The sequence below is a fragment of the Saccopteryx leptura genome, chromosome 4 (assembly GCF_036850995.1).
Source record: "Saccopteryx leptura isolate mSacLep1 chromosome 4, mSacLep1_pri_phased_curated, whole genome shotgun sequence".
Classification (NCBI taxonomy): domain Eukaryota; kingdom Metazoa; phylum Chordata; class Mammalia; order Chiroptera; family Emballonuridae; genus Saccopteryx; species Saccopteryx leptura.
Window position 1 is genome coordinate 211,139,840 of NC_089506.1, and position 15,769 is coordinate 211,155,608.

A 15,769-nucleotide genomic window follows, 5' to 3' on the forward strand; every position below is an offset into this window, starting at 1 on the left:
ACCCAGCAACCTGTCTGAGGCCAGTGCTCAAAATCAAGTTTTGTGGGGTTTTTTTGTATTTTTCTGAATTTGGAAAGGGGAGGCAGTCAGACTCTCGCATGCACCCGACCGGGATCCACCTGGCACGCCCACCAGGGGGCGATGCTCTGCCCATCTGAGGCGTCACTCTGTTGCAACCAGAGCCATTCTAGTGCCTGAAGCAGAGGCCACAGAGCCATCCTCAGCGCCCAGGCCAACTTTGCTCCAGTGGAGCCCTGGCTGCGGGAGGGGAAGAGAGAGACACAGAGGAAAGAGAGGGGGAGGGGTGGAGAAGCAGATGGGCACTTCTCCTGTGTGCCCTGGCTGGGAATCAAACCTGGGACTCCTGTACACCAGGCCGATGCTCTACCACTGAGCCAACCGGCCAGGGCCAAAATCAAGCTATTTTTTATGATGCACTTGGACCAACACCTCAGCACCCAGGGCCAACGTTCAAACCAATAGAGCCACTGACTGCGCAAAGGGAAGAGGGAGAGGAGGAGGAGGAGGAGAAGAGAAGCAGATGGTTGCTTATGTGCTATGACTGGGAATGGAACCCAGGACATCCATAGGCCAGGCTGATGCTTTAGCCAACCAGCCAGGGCCCATGTGACTTTTTCTTTATTCATTTTAGACTAGAAGGTGAGAAGTGGGGAAGCATCACCTTGTAGTTGCTTTCCATATGTGCCTTGACCAGGCAAGCCTGGGGTTTTGAACCAGCAACCTCAGCATTCCAGGTCAAAGCTTTATCCACTGCAACACCACAGATGTGGCCCACATGACTTTTAAAAATACTGCGTGCTTATAGATTTCCTTGCACCTTAGACGATGGAGTTTTGTGGGAATACACATTTGGTTTTGTTTTTTGTTTTATTTATTCATTTTTAGAGAGGAGAGAGAGGAGAGAAAGACAGAGATAGAGAAAGGGGGAGGAGCCGGATGCATCAACTCCCATATGTGCCTTGACCAGGCAAGCCCAGGGTTTCGAACCAGCAACCTCAGCATTTCCAGGTCGATGCTTTATCCACTGCGCCACCACAGGTCAGGCACATTTGGTTTTATATTGGGAGGAAAGTGGTGGAGAAACTGGGGTTTGAGTTCTGTAAATCTTCATGAGCCATTTTTCAGAAACCTCTCTCTTTTATATGAAGGGGCCCACCCCCAGTCTCTGCCGTAGTTCAGGAAGGTAGCTAGAGGATAGGGGTGTATGTGGAGGGAGAGGAGGAAACCGAGATGGAGCAGCAGGGCCCTGCTCCAAAGTGAAGGGATAGGAGGAGGAGTTCTGGTGCATGCAGTCAGTGCCTGGAGTGGAAGTATCCCTGTGCATGTTCTGAGCATCTCTGTGGCCTGCAGCAGTGTACCTCTGTACCTATAGCAGTTCAGGGTTGCATGGACACCAAGGGGGACTTTGTACCATCATGATGATGATGGAATTCTAAAACTAAAATTCTTGTGCTCTGGGAGACAACAGACTTAGATCTAGTTGGTTGTTGTTTTTTTTATGAGAATGCAGGCATTGCCTGCATCCTCAGAGGTAGTGCTTGGTGTGTACGCACAAGTGCACATGCTCCGTGGATGTAGAGAGGTTTGGAGGACCCAGGCTACTTCCTCTCTCAAGAACCTAAAGATGCTCCAGTGACTCACCTAGCTCAGTGCAGCTCTTCTTCCCAACCGCTCAGAGCATACCAGGGCCTGGCCAGTTCCCCAGTGAGCTGGGGAGGCATGATGGACAGTGGAGGCATCCCAGAGGAATCCCATACAGACATAAGATGGGAGTTTATGGCAGGTGGTGGGCCATGTTCTAACAGACTTGGCTCCTTTTTCTCCAATTAGGATACCTGATAGACGAGCAGTGGTTCTTGCCTGGAAGGGGGGCCTTTTGTGATGCTCTAGAGCAGTGATAGTCAACCTGGTCCCTACCACCCACTAGTGGGTGTTCCAACTTTCATGGTGGGCGGTAGCGGAGCAACCAAAGTATAAATAAAAAGATAGATTTAACTATAGTAAGTTGTTTTATAAAGACTTATGCTGCCAAATTTAGCGAATACCCAACATAAAGTACTTGGTGATTATTATATGCTTTAACTTGTTGTAACTCTGCTTTATCAATTTTATAAAGTAAAGTTACTTCCCTACTTTATAAATCATCATTACTGTGGAACCAGTGGGCAGTTAGAAAATTTTACTACTAACAGAGATACAAAAGTGGGCAGTAGGTATAAAAAGGTTGACTACCCCTGCTCTAGAGGCTCTGCTGCTCCATTCTTGACATGGTACTGCTGGACTTCACCTGCATTCACCTGCCGCTAGATGTGGAGGGTGGTAGAGTCACTCAGTGTCCTAGACTCACTCTTCCTCTATAATGAATATGCCACGTGACCTTGGACATGTCCTGTACTTTCTTGGCCTCCATGTCTTCAAAGGATAATTATACTGTAACCAGCAACGCTCAAGAGCAAGCGTGTACCTTATAAGGACATGGGGAGATGTTCCACCTCATAGTAGTCAAAGGAATAAAAGTATTCAAATGTCAGCAGCATTACAAATTGTGATAGCAGTATATGAAGTTTGCACTGTAAATTGAAATCCTTCACAAGACGTATAAAATGTTGATACCCTTTGATAATCTTCTGGCAAGATTAGCCCAAAGAAATAATTCAAGAAATGAAAAAAGTACTCCCTATTTACTTGTTTTTTGAAAGTAACAAGTAAATGCCTTAGGGGTCATTCAAGTAAACAGTGATGCACCCATTTTAGGGATTATCAAAATTTTGGTCATAGGGTCTGCGTGCGCGATGGGAGAAATATATGACATTAAAAAGGTTTAAAACGGCCCTGGCCGGTTGGCTCAGCGGTAAAGCGTCGGCCTGGCGTGCAGGGGACCCGGGTTCGATTCCCGGCCAGGGCACATAGGAGAAGCGCCCATTTGCTTCTCCACCCCCCCTCCTTCCTCTCTGTCTCTCTCTTCCCCTCCCGCAGCCAAGGCTCCATTGGAGCAAAGATGGCCCGGGTGCTGGGGATGGCTCCTTGGCCTCTGCCCCAGGTGCTAGAGTGGCTCTGGTCGCGGGAGAGCGACGCCCCGGAGGGGCAGAGCATCGCCCCCTGGTGGGCAGAGCTTCGCCCCTGGTGGGCGTGCCGGGTGGATCCCGGTCGGGCGCATGCGGGAGTCTGTCTGACTGTCTCTCCCCATTTCCAGCTTCAGAAAAATACAAAAAAAAAAAAAAAAAAAAAAAAAGGTTTAAAACTGCCTGACCGGGCGGTGGCGCAGTGGATAGAGCGTCGGACTGGAATGCAGAAAACCCAGGTTCGAGACCCTGAGCTCACCAGCTTGAGCCCAAGGTTGCTGGCTCGAGCAAGGGGTTACTCGGTCTGCTGAAGGCCCACAGTCAAGGCACATATGAGAACGCAATCAATGAGGCCCTGGCCGGTTAGCTCAGTGGTAGAGTGTCGGCCTGGCGTGCGGGAGACCCAGGTTTGATTCTTGGCCAGGGCACACAGGAGAAATGCCCATCTGCTTCTCCACCCCTCCCCCTCTCCTTCCTCTCTGTCTCTCTTTTCCCCTCCTGCAACCAAGGCTCCATTGGAGCAAAGTTTGCCCGTGCGCTGAGGATGGCTTTGTGGCCTCTGCCTCAGGCGCTAGAATGGCTCTGATTGCGGCAGAGCAACACCCCAGATGGGCAGAGCATCGCCCTCTGGTGGGCATGCCGGGTGGATCCCGGTCAGGCACATGTGGGAGTCTGACTGCCTCTCCGTTTCCAACTTCAGAAAAAAAAAAAAGAAAAAAAAAAAAAGAAAGCAATCGATGAACAACTAAGGTGTTGTAATGTGCAACGAAAAACTAATGATTGATGCTTCTCATCTCTCCATTCCTGTCTGTCTGTCCCTGTCTATCCCTCTCTCTGACTCTCTGTAAAAAAAAAAAAAAAAATAGCTCAGTTGAGAATTCAAAAGCAGTGTCATACAAAAATATGCCCATGAATTTTCAAAGCAGTATTATTCATAATAGCTGAAAAGTACAAATAACTCATGTCCATCAACTGATAAATGAAGAAACAAACTGGATATATCTGTACAGTGGAATATTACTCAGCTATGAGAAGGAATGAAATATCGACACATTCAGCATGGATGAACCTTAAAAACATGCTCAGTGAAAGAAGCCAGTCACAAAGGACCACTATTTTATGATTCCTTATATAAAACATACAGAATAGACATTCCATACAAACATAAAGCATATTAATGCTTGCCAGAGGAGTGGAATTACTGGGTCACGTGGTTACTCTTAATGAATTGCCAGACATTTTCTACAGCAGGTGCACCAAGCCAGCAGTGTGTGAGGGTTCCAGTTTCTCTACATAATACTTTTCTTTTTTTCATTTAGCCATCCTAGTGGGTATGAAATGGTGCCTCTTTGTGGTTTTGATTTGCATTCCCCTTGTGTCTAACAGCGTCAGCCTCTTTTCATATGCTTATTAGGCATTTATCTCTGGAGAAATGTCTACTCAGATCCATTGTCCATTTTTTAATTGGGTTGTCTTTTTGTTAATGAGTTAGAAGAGTTCTTTATATATTCTAAATACAAGTCTCTTAGGAGATACATGATTTGTAAAAATTTTCCTCCAGTCTGTGGTTGTCTCTTCTACTTTATAGATGGTGTCTTTTGAAGCAGTTTATAATTTTAATGAAATTGAATTTATTTTTGTCTTTTGTTGCTTGGACTTGGTCCCTCTGGCCCTGACACTGATTCATTAAATTTAATAAACTTAGTGGCTCCAGACTCCCTCTTCCCTGGCAGGATTCTTTGCGGCCCTCCATTACTGTGTGGTTCTGAACTGAACACTGGTGGGCTCTAGGAGGGAGCTACATAGACTAGAGGAGTCTTTCACTGGATCTTCTGTGCTAAACAGGTGCTCAGTGAACCCTGTGAAGGAAATGAGGAAAAATGTTCCACTTAACCGACACCATCTTCCTTCCTACTCTATTCACCTAACAAAACAAAGGGCAGACACACAACTGTGCACAACTGGCTGAGAGCCACTGCTGGGGCGCTGGTCTGGGCCTTGTGGGGAGAAGATGCAGAGGACCAGCCATGAGAAGGGGGAGGGGGACCTAAGGAGTGGGTAGGAATGAGGGATGGTACTCTGCTAGGCAGCAGAGGGTGGGGAGGCCAGACGAATGCAGGCGTGTGGCTTCATAGAAGCCAGGTTTTCAGGTCCAGCCCAGCTGTGGTGCTGAGGGAGCTACCTGTTGTTCTCCCCCTGAAACAGCCCCCCAGAGCCCTCTGGAACAGCCTCCAGAGCCCACCCAGGCCAGCACTGGAAGGAGCCTCACCTGTCTACCAACTCTGAAAACCTGGGATTGGAGGTAAAATGTCTCCCAGATCCCCTCAGCAAGGAGACCATAGTGCCCTGGCATGGAGGCTGGCACAGTAATCCCTGAGTGGAGAGGACCAGTGCCCAAGCTGCTGCACTGAGGATCCTTAGATTAGGTTCCCGATGGGGGGGGGGGGGGGGCTTACCTCATCAGCTTTCATCCTCCTCACCAAGCTACCCTCACCCTCTGGCTTTCAAACAGGAAGTGCAGGTGACCTCTGAGGTTAATAGCTTCCTGAGAGATGAGGATGATGATGGTCACCCCTGGTGATGTGGGGCATCTCTAGTGTCTAGAGGGAGCCTGGTGGCCTTTCTCCTAAAGGAGTGGGCCCCAGCTCCTCAGCCCTGCTTTGCCCGGTGTGAAGATTTACATGGAAGGGAGTAAAAGGTGACCTGAGCCCCCAAAGCAGGGGGCACCTGCACCTGCAGTAGGAGACACAGGAGACCCTATGTGCTTGGACTCAGTAAGGGTGGCTCTCTGGGGACTGTTACACATCTTGCGTAGCAGCCCCTTGTCACATGTCAGCGTCTGAGTGGCAGTAGGGTGGCTGGGAGTACAGTTCACTAATGGGTTTTCTCTCCAGGTTTAGGAGAAACTTCAAAGATGTCTAGTGACCCGCCCCCTCCTTATCCTGGAGGCCCCACAGCCCCACTTCTGGAGAAGAGTGGAGCCCCGCCCACACCAGGTAGGGTTCAGTGCTCCTGAAGGTCCTGTCTCTGGCCCTTGCCCATCCAAGCTGCTGAAGCAGCCCTCCCACTGATAGTGTGGCTAGGGCCCTGAGCTTCCTTTCCCTGCTTCTGTCCAGGCCGAACCTCCCCTGCTGTGATGCAGCCCCCACCAGGCATGCCACTGCCCCCTGCAGACATTGGCCCCCCACCCTATGAGCCACCAGGTCATCCAGTGCCCCAACCTGGCTTCATCCCTCCACATGTGAATGCAGATGGCGCCTTCATGCCTCCAGGTAAGTTTGGAAGGGATACCAGTAGAGTGCAGCGGTCTGCCCAGCCCAGGAGGGTTGTTGTGCAGTCCTTGCTAGTCAGACTGGTGTTGCATGTGAGGGTGTTTTACTACTTAGGCCGGGGGACTGTCTGCATGGAAGGTGGACATGGGAAGGTGTCATAGAGCCAGGAGGGAAGTCCGGGGCCCTGCCAGGAGTTGACTTGTGGAAAGGCCCCTTGGGCACAGTGACAGGTGCTGTGGACTTATGGGTGGTACAGGGGCTACTCCCTGCCAAAAGCTTGAGTCCATGGTGTAGGCCTGATCTCCTGCTCATGCAACAGCTCTTCAGAGGGACTACTCAGGCCAGAGAAGGGCCTAAAGCTCCTGCATGTGTCCCCAGTTCAGGTGGGCCAGGTAGCACTGCAGTCAGGACCTGATGCTGGTGGGGAGAGCCCTGTGTGCACAAGAGGGGCTGCTGAGCGGTGTGGCTTTCCTTCCTGTGGCTAAAGTCCTTAAGCACAGCGCCCAGTCTGCTATGTGTCAGAGGCAAGGGAACAAATGCATCAAGCGGAGACCAAGGGGAAGAGTGGGTCTTCTTCTCAGCTCTGCCATGCCTGGCTGGGTCAAGTATCTTCTTTCTTTTGGTCCCTACCCCAAGGAAGAGCTAGGAGAATGTGGACAGTCACCTTGACCCAGGGCCTATTATCCAAGGCTTCAACCATGTCCTGGGTGCTGGGGGCCTTGGGCCTTTGTGCTTACCTCTTATGTGGCAGGTGACAAACCAGTAACCTGTCTGCTGTTTTCTATGACGTTACAGGTTTCTACCCTCCGCCAGGCCCCCATCCACCCATGGGCTACTATCCACCTGGGCCCTACCCACCAGGGCCCTACCCTGGCCCTGGGGGTCACACAGCCACGGTCCTGGTACCTTCAGGGGCTGCCACCACAGTGACAGTGCTGCAGGGTGAGATCTTTGAGGGCGCACCCGTGCAGACCGTGTGTCCCCACTGCCAGCAGGCCATCACCACCAAGATCTCCTATGAGATTGGCCTGATGAACTTCGTGCTGGGCTTCTTTTGCTGCTTCATGGGGTAGGTAGTGTGGGTGCTTGCAGGGTTGCAGGGTGGGGCTGTGCCTGCCCATTACCCAGCTGGAGTAGATGCTGTGCCCCTGGTACCTTCTCTTCAGGCCTCCCCATCTCTGATTCAGGTGTGATCTGGGCTGCTGCTTGATACCCTGCCTCATCAATGACTTCAAGGATGTGACGCACACATGCCCCAGCTGCAAAGCCTACATCTACACCTACAAGCGCCTGTGCTAACGGAGCCTGGACTGGAGTCCCTGCTGTCAGTCTGGTCCCCTGTGCTTTGCTCCCCACACTCAGTGGCTCACGTCCCCACTCCCACCTGGGAGTGGAAGCTATTCCACCGGTCCCCTGGAAGTCTTGTCCTCTTTGCCTTGCCTTTCCCTGAGCATCTGACTCTTCTGGCAAAAATTCTATTGGATTTAAGGCCAAGGGTCAGCGAGTGGTAGGGAGCTGGCACTGAGCATGTGTGTTGCTGGTTTGCTTAATGTTTGTGATTAGGAAAATAAGCTGGGAAAGATCTCCTTGCTGGGGTCTCCTCCGTTTTTATATGAGGTAATAGGTTTGGTCCGGATTCTCCCTGGGACCAAAAGCAGCCAGAGCAGTGACTGGTTTTTCAGACCTGGACCTACAGTGTGGCTTTGTCTATAGCCACAGTTTCCTATCTGCTGGACTGAGAATAGGGGTGTGAACCCAAACAGGACAGGGTCATAAGGCCAAGGTTTGTTTCTGGGGTGCTAGAGGTAGGCATGATGGTAGGAAGGAATGACTCTAGCCCTCAGAACTCTCAGGAACTCAACACCTTGTTTAAGTACCCAGGAACCATCTGGAATAAGAGAGAGAGGTCAGCACAACTGGTTCATTGGATAAGTGATTGGGCCCTGGCTCACCAAGGGACTTGCCTCTGGCCCCTGCCCAGCTCCTTTCCTGGCCATGCCTCTACAAAGGTGTCTTTATGAGGGGCATAAAAAATGCCCAGGAACCCCTGTCTAAACCAGGTCCTTGCTGCGTGTGGGCATGAGCTCTGCCTAGCATATCCCAGCTGGGACCAGAGATGGCATATAGGACCCCTCCCTGCAGGCACTAAAGATTTACAGTGCTCTCTATACATGTTTCTGGTGAACGCTGGGCCCTTCACCCAGGCTGACACACTGTCGTGTGCTTGCTCCAGGCACCACAGCAGGAGCAACTGGAGCACTGGATTGGGGACCAGGAAGGAGCAACCACAAGTGGCCAAAGTACCCTGGTGGATTGCTAGCCCTGCCCTGGGCCTGAGGTCATGGTGTCTTCATTTTCTGAATGGTTTGTCTGTGAACTTGCTCCCTGGACCGCTGTACCCTGCTGCCACCCCTCTCCTGTTCTTACACTGCCACTGCATGGCCTTCTGTCACTGTGAATTGTGGCCAGTCTGTTTGTAGTTCATTAAATTGGTCCTTTCACTCCCCTGCCCAAGGCCTCTGCTCTCTTGCCTGGCTTTCTTCTTTTGCAAGGGAAAGAGGGTGGGGCTATACAAGTAGACTTAAGGGTGGGGAGTGGTCAAGTCTGCTTATGCTATTCTGACCACCCAGGGGTGACACTGACATTTAAATACCTAATTAAACTAAGTCAGAGTTAGTGTCCAAGAGCCCTGGCATTCCAGTTATTGTTGAGCCAGGGCATGTGTTGGCTATATTTATTTCTATCTCTGAAACTGGTTTTACCCATCTCCACACCGCAGCGTCTGCCCATATGATCTGTAGGCTACAGTGCTCCCCCTCCCCCAGATTAAGCTCAGGGTCATACTCTGGAAGCATTTAGCTTCATTCCCTTTTGCAAGACAGAGCCTCTAGGGCTAAGGCTTCTGGGTGGGGGCAGACAGTCTGGGCCCCCATATTCTGAGCTGGCACTGTCCCTACCGCTCATCTGAATTGTGGAGGTAGGCAGACTCAGTCAGTTTAAGAAAAATGTTTCCCTACAATTTAACCATTTTGTGAATAAAATGTTCACAGAGCCCCAATATATAAAATAACAGAGTCCTATTAATAAAAATATTTAAGTTCACCATTTCTATTTTAGACAATCGTTATATAATACATGAACATGGTTTTTATTTTTATTTGTAAGGTAACAGCAGTCTTGGGAGCACAACCGGAGGGACTGTCAGGGACCAGCAAGGAAGACACCTGTACCAGGGAGAGGGGCAGGCAGTGTCAAGAGTCCACTTGACCGAGTGCTGTAACATGACACAGGTCAGAGGAGGGGACAGGCCATGGCTGGATACACGTCTTGGGGGTTTTTGCTAGAGAAGGATGAGGACTGGCTGCCCAGGATACAGCTCCCAAGGCCTTAGAGGCAGGGTGCCTGCATGGCTTCTTTTCCATACCACATCCCCAGGAGAGCCCTGCAGTACAGTAAGAGCACCTTGGGGGGCCCTCTGGCTGTTCCACTCTCAGCAGGGGAAAGATACCCACCTAAATGCTGGCACAACAAGAAGAAAGAAGAACCTCAGGAGGAGAGCTGGTTCCAGAGGCCCAGGCTGGTCCCAGTGCCACAGCCTGGGGGCCTGCACCCAGCTCAGCATCTGAGCCACAGAGAACACTAATAGGCAGTCTTTAGTGTCTGGTTTTTATTGGTTGCTTTTCTCAAACCCAGCATTTTTTTAAAAAGTCACCTGAGGTGGTGGTTTTGTCATTGGTGGAGGTGGGCGGAGGCCAGCAGTCACTCAGGAGGGTGCCAACATGATGTGATGGGTCTTTCACATGTAGTACCAGGCCAAGAGGCCAGCAGCCAGGGCCACACTAACGGCCAGGATGAACTGTAGGCTGGGCTTGCTCAGCATAGCCACGGCTGTGTGGAAGGGACAGCTGCTACCCTCCAGGGCACCTGTGTGGCAGCACCAACAAAGGACATGGCATCAGTGGGAACGCTGACATACCTGCCCTGTGAGGGGCACTTGGGATAGACAAAACCTACCTTTGTCTTGTTCAGCAGTGTAATAGGGGCATTTACGCACATCTCCTTTCCCATTGTGCACGGGTAGTCCATCCTCCAGGGTCTCTTTGGCCAGCAAGGAGCCAGCCTGGTCCAGCTCATTGAATATCTGAAGGATCAGAGGATCAACACCATCACTGGACTGAGTACACTTGACTTTCAGAGAAAAAAAACTCTTCTGTGCAGAGAGAGCTGGAACAGGTAAGGCTTGGTCACGAGTGCAAACCAGCAAAGCAGCAGCTCCATGTGGGGATGGCCACACTGACCTGGCACTTCGCCCTAGCACAAGCTCTGGGAAGTATAGCCACACCTGTGCTGTCCAGCACCCGATGGCTGCTGACCAAACACACATCTCCCACAACAAACTATCAGGATACAAACATGAGAGCAAAAGTACTGCCCTAAAAACACTGTGAGCTCTAATACTTCCCCACTTGCAGCCACTAGGTATTTTTAGCAAGAAATGACAGAAAAAGGTATGTGGGAAAATGCCCCAACAGGGCTTTCCTATCCTGAGTGGACCCTGGAGGCCTGCTGTCAGATTAGCAGGCTGATGGGCCTGTAGTCAGGCTGGTGCTTCACTGCCCTCCAGGGCTACTTTGCTGGTGCTGAGGGATGGCCTCAGCCCCATCTAAAGTGTACTAGTAAACAGTTTTGGTTCTCTCCCTGAACTTACCAAGCAAGACTTTTCATAGCAACCCATGCTAAAAAGGAAGAACTCCATTCCTTAAAATCAGAATCCTCTGGTGAGAGGGAGACATCTCCATTCTCCCCAAGCCCACTTCACGGTGAAGCCTCACCCTTCCTAAAACATGACACAGAGGTGACCTATCAAATAAGGCAAAGCCATTACTGGGTTCATGTCCTCTGTGGCCCATTTGGTCCCTCAACTTTTAGGCTGGCTGCAGTGCATCTGTCCTAACGCACCAATGCCCGTTTGGGCAGCTCTAATAAGCTCACACTATCAGAGGCCCCTTCCCACCCAGCCCCCAACAGTACCTGCATGTTGTACTCAAAGGCCTTGTTGGCCTCCTCTACGATCTTCTCTTTGGTTTTCAGGTTCAGGTCCAGGGCATTCATCCTAGCCCTGTAGAATTGCTTGAACTGCTGCGCGTTATCCACATTCTCAAACAGGTAGAATTGGGTCCCCTCCCCTGTGCTAGGGAGTTTCAGCACACGCTGGGCCACCTTCCTAAGCACCTGGCCCCCCGAGAGGTCCCCCATGTAGCGGGTGTAAGCATGGGCCACCAACAGCTCTGGCTCATTCTGCCCCACATAGTGGATCCGTTCCACATACTTTTGGGTAGCGTCAGAGCACCGCACCTGCTCCTGCCAGTCCTCACCAAAGAAATATTCCATGTCCTTGGTCAGTGCCTCCTTCCGGTGCAGCTCCATGGGGAAGTACAAGGGGGCAAAGGCTGGATGGTCCTTGTTACGGTCCATTTCTTCCTCGAGGGCTGAGTATGTGAAGTAAAGTGCAGTAGTGGCCAGCTATTGAGGGTGATTGGGAGAGACCATGGATTTTGACTGGCTGCTCTTGAGCCCACCGCCCCCTGTGTCTGAGCCGTAAAGACAAATGCTTGAGCAGTAACTCCCCTCCCAATCCCCAGAGGCCCATTTTTATACAGTAAATTATTTCACACACTCAGGGAAACTCATGTTTCTTAAAGGAATGACATGGTGAATTCTTTACAACACGGATACTTTTGCTTTCTTACAGCACCTTTGTTATCCCCCTTAAGCCTGAAAACTACAGCATGACATCAGGAAAGAGTAGAGTTTAAGAAAGGCCTAGCTTGGCCTGACCAGGGGGTGACGCAGTGGATAGAGCGTCAGACTGGAATGTGGAGGAGGACATAGGTTTGAGACCCCGAGGTCACCAGCTTGAGCACGGGCTCATCTGGCTTGAGCAAGGAGTTACTCGTACTGCTGAAAGCCCGCGGTCAAGGCACATATGAGAAAGCAATCAATGAACAACTAAGGTGTTACAACGATGAACTGATGCTTCTCATCTCTCTCCCTTCCTGTCTGTCCCTATCTGGTCCCTCTCTCTCTCTCTCTCTCTCTCTCTCTGTCAAAAAAAGAAAAAGAAAACAAAAGAAAGGCCTAGCTTATCCTTGGAGCAACTCCAGGGAGGACCTTCTTCATGTGACTAAGGTCCCCAACCTGACCCCATCCATACCCAACGCACAAACCTTAAACAGCTCCTTCCTGATGTTTCCTTTCAAGAAGTCCTTGACAAACTGGGTGTTTTCTGCCCGGTCATGAGCTTCCTTGGTCCCTTCTTTCAGGAGCTCAGAGAGGTCCGCCATCCTGTAGAGCAGCGATTTTCAACCTTTTTCATCTTATGGTACATATAAACTAGTTACTAAAAGTTTGTGACACACCAAAAAACACGTTTTGCCAATCAAAAAAATAGGTGAGATTTTGATTGATTTAGCAAAGGGAAAAAAAATAAGTACGTACATTTTTGCTCCAAAGTGATTTTTATTTTTTATTCATTTTAGAGAGAAGAGGGAGAGACAGAGAGAAGTGGGGGAGGAGCTGGAAGCATCAACTCCTATATGTGCCTTGACCAGGCAAGCCCAGGGTTTCGAACCGGCGACCTCAGCATTTCCAGGTCGACGCTTTATCCACTGCACCACCACAGGTCAGGCCCAAAGTGACTTTTAAAAGAAATCAGGTGGGCCCTAGCCAGTTGGTCCAGTTGCTAGAGCATCAGCCCGGCCTGCAAATATCTCAGGTTCGATCCCTGGCCTTAGCACACATACATGAGAAGCGACCATCTTTTATCTCTTCCCCTCTAACTCCCCCTTCTCTCTCTTCCCTTCTCCCAGCCAGTGGTTTGACTAGTTTGAGCACTGGCCCCAGGTGCTGAGGATTGCTTGGCTGATTCCTGTTTTGAGTACCAGCTCCAGACAGGGGTTGCTGAGGGGATCCTGGTCGGGGCAAATGCAGAGTCTATCTCCCCTCCCCTCACTTTAAAAAAAAATAAAGCAGGTGCCTCTACTTTTTTTCTTTTCCAGTGAAAGGAGGGGAGACAAAGACTCCTGCATGCGCCCCCACTGGGATCCACCCCACAAGCCCACTAGGGGGTGATGTCCTGCCCATCTGGGGTGTTGCTCTGTTGCTCAGTTACCGAGCTCTTCTTCACACCTAAGCAGTGGCCATGGAGCCATCTTCAGCACCCAAGGCTAACTCACTCAAACCAATTGAGCCATGGCTGCAAGAGGGGGAGGGGGAGGGGGGGGAGAGAGAGAAATACAGAATAGGGGGAGGGGTCAAAAAGCAGATGAGCACTTCTCCTGTGTGCCCTGACCGGGAAGCAAACCCAGGACATCCACACGCCAGGCTGACACTCTACCACTGACCAACCGGCCAGAACCACCTCTACTTGTATATAATGATTACTGGTACCAAGAATTGTCCAGTAAGATGCAACTCCATTATATAACCTAAATATTTATGGTTCAAGACAGGGCAGTCAAGCCCTGGCCAGCTGCCTCGGTGGTAAAGCATCAGCCCGGCATGTAGATGTCCCGGGTTTGAGTCCCGGTCAGGGCACACAGGAGAAGCAACCATTTGCTTCTCTACCCCTACCCCTCTCACTTCTCTTTCTTTCTCTCTCCCCTTCCTGCAGCCATGGCTCAATTGGAGCAAGTTGGCTCAGGGCACTAAGGGTGGCTCCATGGCCTCCCCCTCAGGCCCTAAGAAGAGCTTGGTTGCTGAGCAAGCAACAGAGCAACACCCAAATGAGCAGAGCATCACCCCTGAGTGGGCTTGCTGAGTAGATCCCGTCAGGGCATATGCAGGAGTCTATCTCTACCTCCATTCCTCTCACTGAGTATAAATAAATAAATAAACAAATAATAAAAAAGGCAATCATACTGGATGGCTATTGTGTTGGCTGTTGTTATTTTCTTATTTGACAATCTAAAGGAAATGAGGTCAGTGCCCTGACTAAACAGTAAGGTAGTGCACATAAAAATTCTTATGGCACACTGGTTGAAAATTGCTGCTGTAAAGAGACTGGGTGCTTGGATGCATGTACACGTGCATGTATATGAATATGTGAATTGCCCCTTTCTGACCCCAGGGTGTCTGTTTGTTAGGCTGATAGGCAGGGGCTGCTCAGAAATTCAACTCCAGCATATACATAGGGTCTTGCCAGGAAGCACAGGGCAGGCACATGTAAGTCTGCTCCCAAGGACTTGGGTGACACATGGAATGACTGTAACCTACTTCTCAGTAGTGTCCCTGTCACCCTGAACCACCCAAATGAACAATCCTTTGCTTCTGTGGTCACTTAGTGCCCAAAGAAACACACCTTTTACCCCAGCACAGCATTACTGACTTCTCCAGGGAATAGCCAGCCTTTGGGAACGTATTTCCCAGAATGCACACCATTGTAAAGGACTGACTATGGATCTTTGGGCACAGCTTTGCTGCCTTCCTCTCACCTTGGAACCATAGACTCTTCAGGATTACATGTGGCAGGGCCCAGGTGTAGGATGAGAATGAGACAAATGCTGGGAAGGTGGAGCCAAGCAGGACCTATGTGTGTGCTGTTTAATAAAATTACACAGGAGCCCTGGCCGGTTGGCTCAGCGGTAGAGCGTCGGCCTAGCGTGCAGAGGACCCGGGTTCGATTCCGGCCAGGGCACACAGGAGAAGCGGCCATTTGCTTCTCCACCCCTCCGCTGCGCTTTCCTCTCTGTCTCTCTCTTCCCCTCCAGCAGCCAAGGCTCCATTGGAGCAAAGATGGCCCGGGCGCTGGGGATGGCTCTGTGGCCTCTGCCTCAGGCGCTAGAGTGGCTCTGGTCGCAACATGGCGACGCCCAGGATGGGCAGAGCATCGCCCCCTGGTGGGCAGAGCGTCGCCCCTGGTGGGCGCATGCGGGAGTCTGTCTGACTGTCTCTCCCCGTTTCCAGCTTCAGAAAAATGAAAAAAAATAAAATAAAATACAATTACACAGGATGGAGTTGTGCTGATAGATGCCAGTACCAGACAAGGCAGAAAATGCATGGCCCTAAAGATGGTGGCACTGGACATGGACTCATGTGTACAAACAATCCATTTATTAGAGTAAGAAAAACTTGGCCTCTCATGGCCCAGCCTCTGCTGGTTTCTTCACCCACATGAGGACAACTACTTAGTATTAGCAATTATTTCAAGTTATTAAAACAAAAGAACTTTGCCAATGACAAGATTATCACAAGAGAATAAGAAAAATGAAGAACAGGCCCCAGTAACTTGAAGCTTAGAAGAACTGGCCCTACCCAGTAAGAAAAACCCCTGGAGTGAAGTTGCTCCCACATTCTAAGGATCTGTAGAAAATCCCAAAAAAGACGCCAGTTTTGCCTCTAATTATTCATTCTCAC

The 15,769-nt window shown here is 50.4% G+C and overlaps 2 protein-coding genes across 7 annotated transcripts in view; one reads left to right on the forward strand and one right to left on the reverse strand.

Annotated features, from left to right (window-relative positions):
* The window catches only part of CDIP1 (cell death inducing p53 target 1), a 29,360-nt gene extending 20,489 nt beyond the window's left edge, over nt 1-8,871 (forward strand). For 3 of the 5 annotated variants that reach the window (XM_066382735.1, XM_066382736.1, XM_066382734.1), the window contains 5 exons: nt 5,289-5,385; nt 5,978-6,079; nt 6,200-6,355; nt 7,151-7,424; nt 7,543-8,871. In XM_066382735.1, coding sequence (XP_066238832.1) covers nt 5,998-6,079; nt 6,200-6,355; nt 7,151-7,424; nt 7,543-7,654 — 624 coding nt within the window. In that variant the 5' untranslated portion in view covers nt 5,289-5,385; nt 5,978-5,997 and the 3' untranslated portion in view covers nt 7,655-8,871. The remainder of the gene's footprint in view (nt 1-5,288; nt 5,386-5,977; nt 6,080-6,199; nt 6,356-7,150; nt 7,425-7,542) is intronic. The other 2 variants (XM_066382739.1, XM_066382737.1) reach the window with 2 other exon arrangements.
* A 607-nt stretch (nt 8,872-9,478) lies between these two features.
* Nucleotides 9,479-15,769, reverse strand: part of HMOX2 (heme oxygenase 2) — a 36,344-nt gene continuing 30,053 nt past the window's right edge. The window contains exons 3-6 of one of the 2 annotated variants that reach the window (XM_066382732.1): nt 12,583-12,700; nt 11,387-11,878; nt 10,370-10,496; nt 9,479-10,279 (exon numbers count right to left, since the gene is read on the reverse strand). In XM_066382732.1, coding sequence (XP_066238829.1) covers nt 10,152-10,279; nt 10,370-10,496; nt 11,387-11,878; nt 12,583-12,700 — 865 coding nt within the window. In that variant the 3' untranslated portion in view covers nt 9,479-10,151. Of the gene's footprint in view, nt 10,280-10,369; nt 10,497-11,386; nt 11,879-12,582; nt 12,732-15,769 lie in introns of both variants that reach the window. The other variant, XM_066382733.1, reaches the window with a different exon arrangement.